At 39.8% G+C, this 18,945-nt stretch overlaps 1 protein-coding gene across 1 annotated transcript in view; it reads right to left on the bottom strand.

Annotated features, from left to right (window-relative positions):
• The window catches only part of ADAMTS9 (ADAM metallopeptidase with thrombospondin type 1 motif 9), a 216,135-nt gene that overhangs the window by 117,445 nt on the left and 79,745 nt on the right, over positions 1 to 18,945 (bottom strand). Inside the window, exons 9-16 of the mRNA XM_021712572.1 lie at positions 16,591 to 16,674; positions 16,375 to 16,490; positions 15,194 to 15,234; positions 14,968 to 15,073; positions 11,478 to 11,624; positions 9,978 to 10,119; positions 7,914 to 8,018; positions 1,809 to 1,954 (exon numbers count right to left, since the gene is read on the bottom strand). Of these exons, the coding sequence (XP_021568247.1) occupies positions 1,809 to 1,954; positions 7,914 to 8,018; positions 9,978 to 10,119; positions 11,478 to 11,624; positions 14,968 to 15,073; positions 15,194 to 15,234; positions 16,375 to 16,490; positions 16,591 to 16,674 (887 nt within the window). The remainder of the gene's footprint in view (positions 1 to 1,808; positions 1,955 to 7,913; positions 8,019 to 9,977; positions 10,120 to 11,477; positions 11,625 to 14,967; positions 15,074 to 15,193; positions 15,235 to 16,374; positions 16,491 to 16,590; positions 16,675 to 18,945) is intronic.

The raw sequence follows: 18,945 nt of genomic DNA, 5'->3' as shown, positions 1-18,945 counted from the left end.
CACCGAGCCCGGCTTCTTTTTTTTTTTTTTTTTTTTTTGAGTTGGAGTCTCACTCTGTCACCCAGACTGGAGTGCAGTAACCCTCCCAGCCACCGCAGCCTCGACCTGCTGGGCTCCAGCGATCCTTCCGCCTCAGCCTTCCAAGTAGCTGGAACTACAGGCGCGTGCTACCACGCCCGGCTAATTTTTTGATTTATTGTAGAGATGAGGTCTCGCTGCCCAGGCGGGTCTCGAACCCGCGGGCTCAGGGTATACATAGAGACAGTGTTTCTTTTATGGACCAGAGTCCACATCTTAGAGACCTTTAGTTGTCTTCTTTAGAGACAACATCATGTGGACATAAAATAAACACTGGACCATGAACAGAAATGAAATAAAATACAGTGCTCATCATCTGTGATTTGTACTACAGAGCATTCATTTAGACCTGGACTTGCAAACCAGTGGCCTACAGTTCTGTTTTTTTTTTTTGGCTCACACAATTCAGATTTTTCTTATAAAAATGTTGAATACTTTACCAGTACTAAACTCTTTCCCTACCTTTGAACAATCAACTAGACCTGAGTAATACCCTGTACTCAGTCTCTATGATACAACTATTGTATGTACTAACCAACTTCATTCCTTTACTTCGCCTTCTGGCTTCTCTCTACAATAAAGTTTGCTATCCCTAATCAAAGCTGTTAAAAATGGATGAGTACTGCTAGGCAAAATCATTTCACATAATCCCAAAACAGCTGGGGTCTTAAAAATAGCTGTTTGTTTATACATCAAAAAACTATCCCTATTCTGTGAAGACATCTCAAGCCCCCCAGCCTATACAGGTCCAGTGGCAAAGCTGAAAATGGTCATACAAATTATTACTTACTTTTACTTATGTATTATTTTCTATTCCTTTTAAATGTTATACATCTTAGAATCGTGTAATTTCAGACTTTTAGAAAAATTGTGAATGGGACATGTATTATATGAAATAACTATCATATAATGCTCACACTGCTTTTTGAAATCAACTATATATCCTAGTTGTCTGTATTATTAAAGTTCAAAAATAAAACCTTGTAACCTCATGATGAAGAAAGCGATGCAATATCGACTTATAAACAGCCCCCTCCCCAACAAACACATGCCTACTATGGCAAATGCTGGGGGAAAAAAATCATGGACTTTATTTAAATATGTCTGTCCTAACAAGGTTAGGCTGGTAGAAGTTGCCATGGTCACACAATGAGGATTATCCTGAAAGGCCAGAGACTCTTGATCCACAAATTTTCAGGATGTGGGATGGGTCCTCAGGTGTCCTACCTATAAAGTTGATTCAAAAAGTAATACCTAACTTGGGGTCCCAGGTCCTTTGGGGTCTGTGAGTCCTTTTCAGCATTTCAGTAGCTAACTAGAAAGGGTACACTTACCTACAACCTGGATGAAAATGTCCAATTTCTTTATTTCCTTGTGAATACGTATCTATCTATTCTATTAGTGTGCTATCTCAAACTTGGGGTGGGGTGGGGGGAGTGAGAGACGCCTGATTGTCCAAATTGGGAAACAGAGCCGACAACAAAACCATCAACTGTTTCGAAGATAAAACTTTCAATAACAAAGGATCTTAGGAGAAAAACAGTAATACAGACAGGAAGTGCCTGGGGACAAAGACTTGGGTACCAAGGGTCTTAGCAGCCCTTGAAATCTACCGGCTCTCCAACTCAGAATGTGCTCTCCAGCCCCCTCCAGCTAATGATTCCCCTCTCCCGCTAAATTATTTGACTCCTGCCATATCAACAGTAGCCGCAACCCCTGCTAGGACTTACTCTGGTCTGTTGCACTCTCGAATGGCTGTTTTGATGCCCCCTCCACATGTTCTTGAGCAGGTTCCAAAATGACTCCAACTTCCCCAGGATCCATCAGTCACAGGGACCTCCATTTCTTTGGGAACACAAAATCCAAACTTGCAGTGCTGTATTTAATAAGGGGAACAGTGAGGGAGAGCTTGGCGCTGTGAGTCATTGTAGGACCAGCTGTCCTCTTAAATATACCATACTTTAATTTATTTTCCATGTGCTGGTTTGAAATGCTGCAAAGTCATCATCTATATGAATAATGGAAACTGGAGGGATTTTAATCTCATTCCTATTGATTGCAGGATGTGTCTTTATTTACAGTTTGCTTGAAGAAAACTGGCCAGCGAGTGGCTGGCTACAGGCTGGCAGGGTAACACCAATGGCCAGCTTCAAGCTGCTCAATTAATCGATTTGGAAAAACCAGGAGTAGCAATGGGTGGAATGGTTATAGACAGGTCCAAAACGAGTTTTAGAATCTGCATAGTGAATTTCCATTAATAAGGCCTAGAAATGTTACCAGCCTGGTAAAATATCATGTTTTATTGCTCCCCATGATTTTTAAAAAAAATTTAATTATATTGGAGAGAAAAAAAAGCTAGTTACATGATTCCTCTAAACTCACTGGGAGAAAATCCTCAGGACGAGACAACGCAAAATGGACACATTACAGAGAACCCTAAACTTTATTACTTTTTTGTCACTATTGGTTTCAGCTTTTCCAGCCCAGAGCAGGAAGAAGGCCATGATGTTTAAAAAAAATAATAAAACAAAATAAAACTCCTCAGCAGGACAAGGGAGTAGAGAAGCCCATTTCAACCCTCTGCCATTGTTGGGGTGTGAAGCCCTGACACAAAGCCGAGGTCACCGAGCAGTGGACAAAGGAACAGTGGCGGCAGTGGCCGCAGGAGGGTGATGCCCCGCGGCTCACTCAGATCTCTGAAGCGGAGCTGGTGGCGGCTGTCGTGATTTATCCCTGGGGAGGACACAGCCACAGAGGGAAGAAGCAGAGGGCCTCGAAAGCTGGGGATGGGGGGGAGGGCAGTGTGCAGGGAAAGTGGAAAAACAAGAGCAGGTAAAAGTCTCAGGCATGAGGCTTGGTAAACAATGATTTCAACAGTGCAATTAAGCTTCCTCTGGTCCACCATGCCTCCTCCCTTGTAATTATGCCTTTGCAGAATTTGAGGACACGTCCCTTTCCTTGGGCTGTTTGGCAGAGGCTTACAAAGCTTCCACATCCAAACTCTGTGCAACTCAGCCCCCATGAAATGTGGGCCACATCACACTCTAGAAATCATGTTATATTTGAATATACAGCAGTTGTGAACATTTCTTGGAATATATGCATAGAAAAATAAATGAACAGAGAGGCAGCTTGGTCTAGAGAACTATTAGCCAATAGAAATGGATCACGAGCCACACATATAAGAATTTCTAGAAGTTACATTAAAACAGTTAAAAAAATCAAAATCTGAAATTATCTTCAATATATTTTCATTAGCTCAATATATTGAAAACATTATTATATCTGTGTGTAATCAATATAAAATCACTAAGGAGATGTTTCTTGGTTTTTGTTTTGAGTCGGAGTCTCACTGTCACCCAGACTGGAGTGCAGTGGCATGCTCACAGTCATCATAGCCTCAACCTGCTGGGCTCAGGCCATCCTTCCGCCTCAGTCTTCCAATTTAACACTCTTTTTTCCATCATACTAAGTCTTCAAAACCTGAGGTATACTTCACACTTAAGCATATCTCAATTCAGACTGACATCTCAAGTGCTCAGGAGCCACGTGTGGCTAGGGGCCACCATATTGGACAGAGCAGGTCTAGAGGGACAGAGCTTAATAGGTAAACAGGTCTGGCTGTGAGGGGTGGCTCTTCCACAAACTAACTCCATGGACTTGGGCAAGTCACTGAAGTCTGTTTCCATGGCTGAAAAGTGGGGACCTACCTAGCAGGAGAGATGTCTTGCATATAACATGGAGCAATCTATGAACAGTATTAGTGTACAGCTTAGCACATAGGGGTTCCAACTTAAAGAACAGTGGTAATGATAAAAGCAAACATTATATTGTACTTAATATTTGTCAGGCACTGGTCTAAAAACTCTCTCTCTCTCTCTCTCTCTCTCTCTCTCTCTCACACACACACACACACACACACACACACACATACACACACACACACTTGACCCTTGCAACACACTATTAAGTAGGGAATATTATTAATACACACTATTAAGTAGGTAATATTATTACTTCATTTCCACAGAAAAGAAAATGGAGGGACAAAAGGGTTAATATCAAACATGAATAAGGGGCAGGAATGAGACTGAAACACAATACAAACTCTTAACTGGAATATAGGCTGCCTCTCAATTGTGACACCTAAATAGAGATCGACACTTTGACCAAAAATAAAATGAAGAGATGGTGAGGTGAGGCTGAGACTCCAGGTTGTTCACTCAATATCCATCCTCCTCTTTATCCTTGGTAACAGAAGTTAGAGTTTCAGACCAAGTTCCCCTATAGGTAAAAGCGGTCAAGGAGATGTCAGCAGAATTCATTGGGTGGAATGCCTGGGGCGACCCTTTTAACACTTGGGTTTCATTCTCCTGGGAACTCAGACTCCATGGCTGGAGCTATAGCAGCCATTTTGTGACCTTGAGGGAAAAACAAAGATGTTTCTTGGAAATATACTTTTTTCCTTCTTGACAATTAAGACTTCAATCTCCAGTTTTCTCTATTCTATAGACTTTACCTCCACACAAGAGCAAACTCCAAAGTGACTGGTATTACTCTCATTAAGCATTACCATAAAACTCAGAACAAAACAAGGAGGTAGGTTTATCAGAGTGCTACTGCATACAAATGTCCTCATGATCACCTTTTAAAAGAAAACTTCTAACTAAAAACTGGTTAGCAATTTTAATATTTCTCAGTGGTAGAACCATCGATGGGTGTCCAAAAGAGAGAAAGAACCTCAGAGGAATAGGAAAAGTCTCTGAGGTGAAGAGACTGGGAAGGCAAACTGTTTGGGAAACACATATTAGGCAAATTTGCCTGGCAAATTCCACAAGCAATAACTGCATATGGAAATAAAGATTACATCATAACAATGCTGGTGAAAAGAACCGAATAAAGTCACCCTTTCTCAAATGTGTCCAAAACCATTTAAATATTATTTTACATAGTTGTATCTTTTTTAAGAGGTTGGAAGGAGGACTTGGAGGTCAATTATGTCACAGGGAAACTTGAAACAAAAGAGTTTCAAACTCCAGACTCACAAACAAGGTTAAAATGAAAATGTTAATGGACCTAACAAGAGAATGAAGAAAATAAAGAGACATGAGTGAGTCATTCATCAAAATAACATTGTGTCAGCAGCCAAGACAGATTACTCTACAGGAGAAGGGCAGAAAGAAAGAAAAAAAAATTAACCCGGTGGCAAAGGGAGTCAGAATTTGCTAACATATGGGAAAAAAGCACATACTGCCAATTCTAAGAGAAAAAAATAAAGGAAAAAACAAAAAAAAAAACCCACAAAGAATTCCTACGCCAACATATCCACCTTCTTTGGCTTTTGTAAAATGCATACATACTCTTTAGAGTGTTTATATATACTCACATCTTTAGTAAAAGCTACTAGACATGGCCACTTTTCTAAAACAACCAAAAATGTAATCATTTTGGCTGCACAGTTGTTTCTCTAACAGAGTCCTGAGCCTGCCCTCCAAAAAGCCTCGAAGTCTCCCATTCTTGCTGAACATAAGCACACCTGGAAAGGGTCTGCTGCAAGCTGTTCCAAAGTCCCCCATCCATCAGAAGATAAGGTGATTCTATCACCCCTTCTTCACTTCTGCTGCAAAAACAGAAGATGAGGAAAAGATACAGCGGACATCCTCCAAGTTTTGCTGGGTCCAGAACTGGTTGGGAAACCATACCACCACATGGAGCTTGGTAGCCCATTCATGACAACTTCACTAAATACAAACTACTTCCTCAGATTGAGCATTCTTCTTTGTTGTGGTTTTTCCAGCAATAACATGTGTCAGAAATAGTCACAGTAGGTGAGTGCGTCATATTGACTAAGAAGCACAACACGATACCAGTGACTTCACTGAGATCAAACCGATTCAATTTAAGTAATATGACTAGCTGACTCTAACTCAAGCTAAGCTGTCAAATAGGTGCCATATTTACGGTTATTTTCCATCAACTGGTAGCAGTTGTTTGGGTCACTATTTTTCAAAGGACTCTGAGGCCACATATAGATTTTGTAAGAATGAGTTATTCAATTTTTAGTGCTGCTGTGGAAACTTGAAAACCATATTCCTACATGAAACTATGATCTTCCGACCACAAACATACAAGTTAAATGTCCTGCAAAAAGTCTAAGATAGGCTGGGGGAGTGGCTCACGTCTATAACCCCAGCACTTTGGGAGGCGAGAGAATTGCCTGAGCCCAGGGGTTCAAGACCAGCCTGGGCAACTTGACGAGACCTTGGCTCTACAATCAATAAAACACACACACAAAAATTAGCCAGGTGTGGTGGCACACACCTGGGGTTCCAGTTACTTGGAAGGCTGAGGTGGAAGGATCACCTGAGCCCAGCAGGTCAAGGCTGTAGTGGCTGTGACTATGCCACTGCACTTTAGCCTGGGTGACAGATTTCGACTCAAAAAAAAAAAAAAGTATAAGATGTATCTCTTTATAAGCTAAAAAAGTTCTAGAAGCTATTATGCCTACATCTGTATGCAGTGTGTGTTAGGTTGTTATTGGGGAAAGCTGTACTCTCAATTCCTGAGATCCCAGCCACCAGGAAATTAGAACATGAGCTAATTTTCGTACCAATTTAAGTCAGATACAAAATAATTTTCATTATAATTTTTTATTTTTTTATTGGGCTTTATGTTTTCTACAATAACTACTGTACCCTCTGGCTCATTTAACTTTGAAGAAACCACTAGTCCTTCTGTTTGCCCACAGGAGTTTCATTTATGGCCACTCCACTAGCCCTTGCTGCCCCTTCAGACAAAGAAACACAGGAAACTTGGTGGGGAGGAGCTGTGCCACGGGGTTGGGGTGGTGCTTCCCCAAGTGATCTTGGTGGCCTCAGGCAAGTCACTTCATTGTTCTCAGTCTCCTACCTAAAAAATCAGGGAAGGGGGAGTTAAGGTCCATCAACTTTTAGGACCCCTTCTATGGAAACATTCTGGATTCTATTGATTCTACAAAATAAAGTGAAGGAAAAGGAAATGAAATGAGAATGAGTGGTTAAAAGTAAGTAAAGTGAACAGTGGGAGGAAGAGAGAATAAGGGAAAAATATATAAGGACAACAAAAGACTCTGAAATACAGTTCAGGGATTGTATCATTGGTAAGTGACAGAATGTCATTTTCTATGTGGATTTTTTTTTTTTTAATCAGGATTTATCTCTAAAACTTTTTGTAACCAAATTTTTGAGGTGATGATAATGATGTCCTCACTGACATGGACCATTTTTGAAAGATACACACAAGGTACATAAGGTTAAGTTAATCATACTCCTAGGTGCGTGAGACAGTTACCACTGGGCCACACAAGAAGCAGATTTTGTTTAGTTATTAACAAGTGGGAACCATTATAACCAGCTCATGAGAACCTGGATGCAACCACTGATATCATAGTAGTAAACATAGAAAATCTATTCTATTTCTGTATTTCTTTGATTCTAAGATGCTCTGTCAACTTAATAATAGCTTTCCAGTACAACTCCCAAAAGAGAGACAGAAGAAAAAGAAACACCAACTCACAATAAATGGACCTATAAGTTACACACTGGGATTTTAGAAATGCAAAACTGAGAAAAAGTCTGAAATTGAGAGAATGTCTAAAAACTGAAGCATTCATGTCTCTGGCATCGGTATTCTGCTATAATGTAAGTTTCACAATCTTTGATAGTAAGCAATCCTGCCTCCTCTAAAAAATGTGCAGGCTAGAACAGACAGCATGGTCTCATATTCTAAATGCTGGTGACTGAGATGCAGCCACATCTCATGCATAGGAGAGAAGGACGGCACAGGGCATTACTTGCCTTTCCGGGCTCACATTCCGTCCCATCAGCCCAGGGTGTGTGCTGAGTCCGGCAGCCTTTGTGTGCTCCGTCGACGTTATTGCACCATAGCCGTCTACACTGCATCTGCTCAAGTCAGGTGAATGACAAGTAAGTGACCATGTGATCAAGACAGTACCAAACAAGGTTAGGATTGCTTTCGACTAATGTTTTGCCAATGATATAAGATAGGTAGGAAAAGAACATTTTTCTTGGTTTGATAAAAGGTCAACTATTCCAAGGGATATAGAAAGAGCACCTAAGGCACATTTCTATGCCCGGTAGGACTCACAGAGGTATGTAATGAGAGCCACTGTTCATCTGAGACATACACAACACCATGCTGTCCTCAGGAACACCTCCCTAGGTTACAGATGAGGAAACTGAGACCCAAAGAGATGAGGGAGCATGCTTGATATCACACTAGGATTGTGTGGTTTGAAGTTAGGTTCTGAGTTAGGTTGTGATGAACTGTGATTGGTGCTTAGCTTCGTTGATGCCCAAACTAGTGTTTTTTCCTACTGGGCCTCATAATATCATGACCATATTGTGACTCCTTTCTAAGGCTTTTAGGGGTTGTCAGAGGAAAAAACGACAAAATATCATGAAACACTTCGGGCATACAAAAAACAACATCATGGATACCCATGTACCCACTACCCAGCTAAGGAAAGAAAACTTTCAGGCATAGCTGAAGGCCCAGTATACACACACACCCTGCTTCCCTTCCTCTTTGTCTTCTCACCAGAGGTGACCACAGTTCTGAGTAGTGTTCATTACCTCATCCTTCCCAGTGCCTTTACTCCAAATGCATAAAAATCTACCAGTAACACACAGCATTTAAGCTTTATGCAAACTACTGTTCTGATATATCCTGCAGCTTGCTTTCTTCCTTCTCTAAACACTATGTCTCTTAGATTTTTCCCAGGTGATATATATTTAGCTTTGTTTCAGGGCATACTTTTTAAAGATAATTTTTAAAAATTTTGCTAACTATCAAATTAAACCATGATCATAGTAGAGAAGTTAAGAAAATATTAAAAGTTCATTTTTTAAAAATAGAAAAAAGCCTCTAGTTACCAAGTCTTTTCGGTACGTTATCCCCCCTTTAAGAGATGAGATCATATACTATAAGATTGTTTATCCTGCTATTTTAACTTAAAGTTTTATCAGGAGCATGTTGCCAGGTGTCAATCATTTTTGACTGCTATAAATGGGAGACACGGTAATTTGCTTAATCTTTCTTCGGTTGGGGCATTTTGACATCTCCCTAATTTTTGCTACCATGAGTAACAAAAATAAATGTCACTGTGGATCAAGTTTACTCAGAATTTTAAAAACTATTTCCATGGAATCACTGTGCTTCCCAATTTACCATGCAATCTCTGAAGCTTCCCCAGCAAAACAAACATACCCTGAAAGAGACAGAATATGGGGCCACCCCATAGAAGTTCAGTTCTGCTCATCTGCAACCTGATAACCACTGGATCCCTTCGCTGGTCCAAATATCCATGACGTATGCCTCAACTGTCACATATCCACCCTAAAAGATCCTCCACCAGAAATCATTTCAAGCTCCAGGTGGTCCTAGGATGCAACCTTGACAAGCTGTAACAGTGCAATACATTTGTCTCACAAATTATCTCTTCTGAATCTGGAAGAGTCCCTATAATTTAGGTCACCTGGACAAGTCAAAGGGCATGAAAAGAGATAAGGAGAGAGAGAGGGGGAAAAAAAAAACCTGAGCTCTATAATTACCACCTGTGTAAGGTAGTACCCTCTGAGCCTCACTGTCACTTGTGAAATGAAAGTGATGATAGCATCTCGCTTTTGGCTATCATGAGAGTGACAGGAAAAGCACAGGTAAGTAGTCTAACACTGAGCAACAGCACTGTTTATCATTACCATCTTCACGACTGTGATCGTTCATAGCCCATTGCATTCTCAGCTTTTCCTTGGGTAGTTTAGCATGAGAATCCAATGGAAACCAGCAGTAAAAAGTACAGAATCAATAGATGAGGGCAGAAATAGCCCCCATGCACTTACCATATATGGGCACACCTGAGAACCTGGTCCAAAAATCAGTTCACATTGTTTATTCACGTCATAAAGGAGGCCTGGCAGTTGGGGAGGCAAAGGGTAGGTTCTAGATTCTGGTTCATTAAGCAAACACTCGCCATAACCAGTACTGTGGAAAGCAGAAACACACAGATGGTTAGATGCATTGCTTATTCACGTAATAAAGAAAGCATAGCAGTTGTGGAGACAAAGGTAGGATCTGGATTCAGGTTGGTTAAGCACACATTTGCTGTGACCAGTGCTATGGAAGGCAGAGACACGCAAATAGTCAGAGCAGTGACTGTCAAAGGCTCCAGATACACATGAGGGGCACCCCACTATTTTAATGTTAGAGAGGACAGCTCCTTTTTAACATTTGCTTTATTCTTTCCATCCAAGGTTAAATGCAGAAGCTGAAGTTATATTTTTGCTGTATACACTGAAGAACCACATGCTAGGGGAGTAACATATTCAGGAGGAAATATATATCTCAAAGCATTTATCACATTTCAGAGCAGTCATGTGTTTATTTTGTATTATCTTTCCCAATAGACTGTAAGCTGCTTAGGGGCAAAGATAGAATCTTTTTCATCCAAGCACGGGACCTTGTCCAGAGCAACACTTATTTAGTAAATGTTTGCTGAAGGGATGCATACGTGAGTGAATCAATGACTCAGAAAGAAAACACCTTACACCAACTGGTTAAAAAGAAAAACAGCAACCCTCCAGTTTCTTCACTTTTCTGCTAACACTTCTCCTGGAAAATTCACACCCAGTGAGTTCTGATTAATAAAGCCTCCTCTTCCCTGGAGTTGCAGAAATATACACCCAGTGACTTTGGGACAATCACTTAACCTTTTGTACTTCTGGGAGAGAAGAGCAATAAATCTGTGACACAGGGGCATTGTATAATGTAATTGGATCTTTGAGCAGCCTAGAAGGAAGCTTAAAAAACAAAACAAGAAAAGGTAGGAAGAGGAAAGAAAGAGACAAAGGTGGGAGCGGGGAGAAGAGAAGATGAGGAGAGATGGAGAGAATATCCTCAATTCAACAACATGGGGTCTGCTGCAATTTCCTTCCACCCACCTACATAATTGACTTTGGAATCATCTCACTACTCCGCTGCTTTCCAAGCCAAAATTACTATATCAGACGCACATACATATTTGTCGCCTTCATCATGAAATCACATTCATGGTCCCTCTCCCAAGACCTGAACAAATTTCAAAGCTTTACCCAAAATGAAGCAAGAACACATTCTCTTTAAGAATTCGATCTTCTCTTTAGCTCAGTCTGTAATCTTTTAAACTCTGGCGAGGCTGTGAACTACACAGATGTCAGAGAGTATTTTTTTTTCCTCCTCCAAGGAATGTCAACAAAAATACAACTCAAAGGAATGCTTGACTCTGTATTTTCTTTCCCACAATTAGTTCACTACATGTAGGCCAGACACTAGAAGTCTGTGCTAAAAGAAAGTTCAAGTCTTACTCTAAAAACTCAGTGATATATTTTCGACTACACTTTGACCACATCCAGGGGTTGGTGTAGAAGTTCAATGTTGGAGCCATGACATGCTGGGGACTCTTAACTCCTTCTTCTTTACATTTATTGTTGTCATCATGAGGCATGTTAAACCTAAAGCCAATGAGACAATGATGAGAATGTCAGTAAACATTAAGGGACTGTGCTGTTATAACTGCTTCAAGAATGAATCTGTCTAGGAGAAAACACTTAACTGGTTACCGCATTGTGGATAAGTACCTGAATCCTGATCAGCAGAACAAAATTTAAAGCTACAAATGGAGTGCAGATTAGAATATAATTCTCACCCAATTTAATGCCAAGTGCCTTTCGTGTATAAAAAAAGATATGAGTTGGGTCATTTACTTGGTTTAAGTGTGCTTTTTGGAATTGCAGAGGCTCTGAATGTGCTGTAGTTGGTGCTAGAATACAGTAGTTGGAATTCCTAATAAACTGTCAAAGGGCAATTTATAGAGTCAAGAATTTGGCAGGTTATGATAATGTTGTGAATATAGAAAGTCAGGCAAGTGTCAAAAACAGAAGCCAAAAGCTTTCTAATAAGAAGCTCACTATGAGTCTTGGCATTGCCCCCTGTTTGGGTCAGGTTGACAAATGATATACCTGTGTAGGAATATCATTATAAAGGTATGCAAAGCGTGTGCACAATAAAACTCATGAAAGCAAGCGGTAAGCATGGAAACCAGAGGCATGCCAATTCAATTGCCTTAACTCAGGGATAGCAAATAGTTTCATGCTTCATGCCAACGTCAATTGATTGGCACTGGCTTCCTGAAAAGTTGGGCACAAAAGGATTCTTAAATTAATCCGGGTTTCTGCCGGTGAGAAGGCTGTGAGGGATTGCCAGTAGCCTCTTGGGCCTGGGAGGGAACTCTTCAGCAGCGTTAACACATACTTGCCATTCTTGGCTAAGTCAGAGGAAGTGGGAGGAAAAAATGATAGGAAGTATTTCCTCAATCCAGAAACATCAGTTCTATGACCCACATGCCACAGGCAATTATCCATTAAGTGACAAGCTCAGAAAGGTTGCCTTCTCTTTATCTGGATGACTGTCTCCAACCACAAAATTGATACATGTGATTAATTTAGCACACGGAGGGAGGAATTCCCTTCACTACATCATCTTGAATACAGACATGAGTCAGACAGATGCGTATAGACTTGCTTCACATAAAAGTAAAAGTTGGGACAAAAGCCTGGGATATCTGTTCTATTAATATCTCTTGTGTTGTCTTCTTTCTAAAAATGTAGCCCTCAGCTACTTGGAAGGCTGAGGTGGAAGGATCGCCTGAGCCCAGCAGGTTGAGGCTGCAGTGGCCGTGAGCGTGCCACAGCACTCCAGTCTGGGCAACAGAGACACCAACTCAAAAAAAAAAAAAAAAAAAGTTGCCCTTCAATATTTGCCAATAGAGATAGAAACACTCGCTCTGTCTGGTTGAACTTAGTAATAGTTTTAAAAATTTGAGATGTTTATGTTTAAGAGTCTATTTTCTTAAAACAATGACTGCCCTGGTTTCCAGTTCCCAGATGCATAGTTAGTGCAATACCTACATTAACAAACCCCGAACAAATAAAGCATTCAAATCTTAGTTTCTTCTCTGTGGTGGAAAGCAACTGGTGTTGGTTCCCCACCCCCACTATGACTTGATAAAGCCAAGTTTATTTTATCATGTAAAAAACAGAAAATTTACTTTCATTTCAATGTCAGGCACATTTGCTCTTTGCAGGGAATATATAATAATAAATACTTATATTGTACACTTACAAAAAATAATAACCGAAACTTTTCAGCATTTACAATGCACCGGAACATGCATTAAATGCTTTAGATACTTTATTTCATTAAATCCACTTACTTGACTCAGTGAGTGGTCCAGGTTGAGTATCCCTAATCCCCAAATCTGAAATCCAAAATACTGCAAAATCTGGAACTTTTAAAGCACCAACATAATATCACAAGTGAAAAATTCTATACACATGTACTTAACATAAATTTCATTTCATGCACAAAATTATTAAAAATACGATGCAAAATTGACTCTAAGCTATGTGTATACGGTGTATATGAAACATACACAAATTCTGTGTTTAGACTTGGATCCTCATGCCCAAGATATCTCATTACATATATGCAAATATTCCAAAAATCTGAAAAAAATTCAAAATCTGAAACACATCTGGTCTCATGCATTTTGGATAAGGAATACTCAACCTGTACTTCAATCATCCACATTTTGCAGATGAGAAAACTGAGCCATATTTGATCAAGGTCCCATGTCTATAAAGGACGGGGAGCCGGAACTGGGATTCTCTTCAAGGGGTCCTTGAGTTTCACAAAGGTGCCTCAGAAACCACAAGGACAGAAAGGATGCTGACTAGGCAAGTCTGCCTTGCCACCATTGCTTAATGGAAAGCCACATCTCTTTTGTGTTCTAAATATGGGGCATCTGACAATATTTCCTTTGAAGAAAAGAAAATAAATTTGCCCTTAAAATATGTTTGATGGGTACTAGTTTAAAAATATATCCATTATATGTTGAACTGAACTAGAGGTACAGTATAGATGCATCTTGCTCTATGCCTAGCACAATACACTGCATATAAGGAACCTTGGAAAATGATTCGAATGAAGAAGCTTGCTTAATAGATGATGTTGGCTCTAAATAAAGTTAGCATCTGACATGCAAATTGACATACAGCTATAGTATATGAATGATATCTTTTCAGAAAATTGTTTCAAAATGTATAGTTATAAGCAATGTAATCATTCTAGAAAGAAAATAGTGCAGATCAAAACTCAATAATTTTTTGTAAATTTATACTGTTTTGCCCCATGTTCTAACCATATTCTCTCTCTAAAGAACAAAAGGTAAAATGCATTTTGTAATGGTCACTTAGTTGACCATAATTTGGAAATGATTCCTTCTCTATCTCTGTTTATTTTCTTTCCTGAAAGAGGGATATTACTGTTTCCAGAGGCTAGATGTCAACTTAGAGCTGTGCATAACTATAATGAGGAATGATCTAAATTTGTGAAATCCTGGGGGCCATGGCAATGTTGGGGGACCTTCTTAGACAAAGGTGTCCAATCAGGAAAATTCTCCATGCTAATATATCCTCTGTTTCAGTGGAAGCAATGGAAAGGCCCCATTCTTCCTGTTCTCGGTAAAAAAGGAGAATATTAGACCTTGCATATTAAACTCAGTTTAACCACAGACACACATAGGCAATGGCTGAAGAGGGTGTACTGCATTTACTCAACATTTTGAAGTCAAAGTCATTTCCCCCAATTAGGTTCAAAGCTCTTCAACCCTGCAAACTCTACCATGACTTGGGAAGTGTCTTACACTCTCTAAAGTCAAGTAAATGCTCACTGATGCGAAGGAACAAAAGGTTTAGGTCACTCTGAATTAAATGAAATTACTGAAAGGAAACTCACACATGGCCCAGCTCATGGGCTATGGTAAAAGCCGTACTCAATCCACTATCTTCACTAATGGAACAGCTTCTATAGGGATCACAAATGGTTCCCAGTTCAGCAAGACCTATTAGAAGGGAGGAAAGAAACAAAACCAACAAGGTTTTACTTTAAAAAGCAATTGTGGCTTGAAATAAAAACATGCAGTAAATTGTTTCAGCCATAGAACATATGCACAGAGACTCACCTAAGGTGTCACATTTGTCATGGGCTCTGCAGATATCCTGTCTGAAAGCAAAGAAGACTCAGGCTTTGACAACACCAAAGAGTAAATGTCTATACAAGACTTTAAAGTCTTCTAGGCATTCACAACAGCATATATTTGGGGGGGTGGGGGATCACTCAAAGCAAATGATCAAGGCTAGGGTTTTGCAACTCAAAACAGTTTGAAAATCATCAATTTAAGAGTTAAAAGATACACTAATAAGTCGTCTTCTGTGGCCAGGGCAGCCACAGTGCAGTAAGAGATCTCTTCAACCAGGACTTTTCCCAATACCCTGGGGTAAGTGATTCTAGTTTCATAAAGACTCTTTAAGAACATTCTCAACTGGGTGCAGCGGTTCATGCCTGTAATCTCAGCACTTTGGGAGGCTGAGGCAGGAGGATTACTTGAGTCCAGGAATTCAATATCAACCTAGGCAACATAGCAAGACCCCATCTCTTATTATTTTTAATTAAAAATATTATGTTAGAAAGAACATTCTTGAGAAGGCACTAAGTACCTTTCATTTAAGTTCACTTAAGGGGAAGTGTTCATGACCATATCAATGATGGCAGAAAACAGGAGGCACAATTAAGCCAGCATCACCTTTGTTGCCCTGTACAGTATTTTAAATATTTTTGAGATAGTAGCTTCCATTTAAAAATTGGGAGATCTCACAGTTTTAAAAAAATCCATCTTTCTGACTTCTTGCAAAATCACAAAAGCTGACAACACTGGACAAATACATTGCATGGCAACACCAGGTCAATCTGAATAGTAGCTGCCCCTGTTATATAAGGGCATTTATGTTCAGGCCTGCCTGCCATGTTTATTCCTCATCTGACACCTATAGATTAGTGGTTTTCAATCAGGGGTGATCCTGCACCACCCCCAAGGGCAGCTGGCAATGTCTGGAGACACTGTTGGTTGTCAGAAGGGAGAGGAGGGAGTGCTACTGATGCTATGTAGTAGTGAGCAGAGGCCAGGCATACTGCTCAATACCCTGCAATGCACAAGGAAGCCCCCACAACAAAGAGGTATCTGGCCCAAAATGTCAATAGTGCCTAACAGTCCTTCTACTAGGGATTGGCGACCAGAAATATATGACCCCACACCAACAACTTGACCTGGAAGTGAGAAAGCTGGAGAGTAAGAAATCTATATACCTTGTTACAAGAACAGCAGTATCATGCTGAATTCCACCTGGAGTGTTTTTCGAATGCTGCCACTGGCAAAAGTTTTTTAATGTTGTCTGGGCATTATAAGATATGGAGGGTCCATCCTAAATACAGAGAAGAATTATGGTTGGTCTGTTGTACCGACACCAATGAGATATGCCATTTCGGATACAGATAGAAGAAAAAAGAAAAAAACTTTATTACCTGTTCATTATGAATCACAACTAAGTTCACAATAACAATATTAATTAAATTTCCAATACTTGGGTCTTTATAGATAGAGGCTACCTGCAACCGAGATAAATTTTTCAAAGTTAATTGTGAACTCTGTGTAAGCAACAAGCAATTCATGTCTTATGTTGGGCTCCACCTCTTTTTACGTTTCTCGCAACATATGCATTTTGTGGTTCTGAATTTTTCACTCATTCAACACTCATTTATTTAAAGTCTCTTTAAATAAAATTCATAGACAACAGTTTTAGATAATAATGAATTTAAACACGTTTAAATTCCAAGGTATTTTCCTCCAAAATTGCATTGCCATGTGACTTAATAGTCCTCTGTACCAGAACATTGGATATGAATTTTCCAATAAATTCTTTACACCCATTTGAAGTCCTGAACTTCCAACTTATAGAATCTCACATCAGCCACGTTTGCCAGTGTTGCTGTTCTTTATGTTTACCACCCATTTGTATCCTTATCAACCCAATAACCTGGGTTTTATTTTGCATTATTATAATTAATTATGAGAGCTAACATTTTCTGAATGCTTATTGTGGGCTAGATCCTTGCTGAAAACTACATATGCATTTACATTTAGTCACTATATAGCAAAACTCTGGGCAAAGTACTATGACAATCTTTGTTCAACAAAAGGGGAAACTAAGGCTCAGAGAAATTAAGCAACTAGTCCAAGGCTATTTAGCGGTGAGCCGCAGAGCCAGAACCCTCACCTAGGTCAGCTGGACCCAAAGTCCATATTTGTAATGCAAATTTTTATGACAGATCTGAAATTATGGCACGGAAATGGAGGCGTGCATGTACAAGACCTGATCATGTTTTCCTTTCCCTCCTGGACGTAAGAGGACTGGAACATATGGGACTAAGCAGGAAGCAGGGGTAAGGGGAGTGGAGATGAGGCAGGGTTGCAGGGAATGCATAAAGAAATGGTTCCTAGCAGTGAGGATAAAGGCAAGGAGCACGCAGGACACAGGGAGGGAAGCAGAAACCCTAAAACAATAGTCTTAAACATGATTGCTTTTCACATTTATTTGGGGAATTTATTAAAAGTAGGTTCTAGCCAGGTGCAGTGGCTCATGATTGTAATCTCAGCACTTTGGGAGGCCAAGGCAGGAGAATCACTGCAGTCCCGGAGTTCAAGTCCAGGCTTGGCAACATAGCAAGACCTCATCTCTATAAAAAATAAAATTAGCCGGGGGTAGTGGCACATGTCTGTAGTCCCAGCTACTCAGGAGGCTGAGGCGGAAAGATCGCCTGAGCCAGGAAATCAAGGCTGCCTGGACCGTGATGAACCTGCTGCACTCCATCCTGGGTGACAGAGTAAGACTAGCGACTCAAAATTAAATAAAGTAAAAATTAAAAAAAAAAAAAACCAGATAGATAAATAAATAAATGTAGGATCCAGTTCAGATAAGTTAGAGTTAATCCATAAAAAGAAATGTGATGCTAAGGGTTAAAAAGAATGAGAGTAGGTAGACTCTATAGATATAGATATGGGCTGCTATGGAACAATCTCTAACATTTCAAGATGAAAACAGCAATATGTAAAGCTGAATGAGTAGGTGAAAATGTTCCCCTTCTGTTTCAAAAATAGTTGTATATGCACACACATTTGATAAGAATTATCTAGAGCAGCACTGTCCAACATGGTGGGCACTCATCATATGTGGCTACTGAGTGCTTGAAATGTGGCTAGCCCAAATTGAGATGCACTGTACATGAAAAACACAGACTGGATTTTGGAGACTTAGTGAGAAAAAAAAAAAGTAAAATATCTCATTCATAATTTTTGGAAAGTATGTAGATATAAAATAAAATACATTATTAGAATTAATTTTACCTGACTTTTTTTCACTTTTTTAATGTGGTTACTAGAAAATTAAATATGTGGCTTGCATTATATTTCTATTGGGTAGTGCTGGTTAGAGACAGATACAAACATTTTTAACAGTGGTTGCCTCTGGGAAAAGGCCTGGGAGTCTACATAGAGAAGGATTACTACTTATTTTTTTTATCAGTAGCATTTGGTTTTGTTGGATTTTTTAAATAATGCAAATTTATTGTGTTTTCAGTTCAAATGGGAGTACAAACAGAGTGAGAGATTTCTAGGCCTCTTTCACCCCAGGGCTATTTAATTCGAACCTTTGGGAAGAGGATATTTTTTTAAGTTCCATGGGTGACTATGAATCACAGTTCAACCCCAAATATTACAGAAGACTCACACCTGGCTCTTCAAAGTCCATAAGTGAGACTAAAAGCATTGGTTTTGGAAACTGGACAAGCTAGAGGTTGCCTGCTTTAGGTCAATAGCTTTAC

Source organism: Carlito syrichta, unplaced genomic scaffold (assembly GCF_000164805.1).
Source record: "Carlito syrichta isolate Samal-C Ts95f unplaced genomic scaffold, Tarsius_syrichta-2.0.1 Scaffold303370, whole genome shotgun sequence".
Lineage (NCBI taxonomy): Eukaryota > Metazoa > Chordata > Mammalia > Primates > Tarsiidae > Carlito > Carlito syrichta.
The sequence above is the reverse complement of the archived record's forward strand: the minus strand, read 5'-3'. Positions and strand labels throughout refer to the sequence as shown.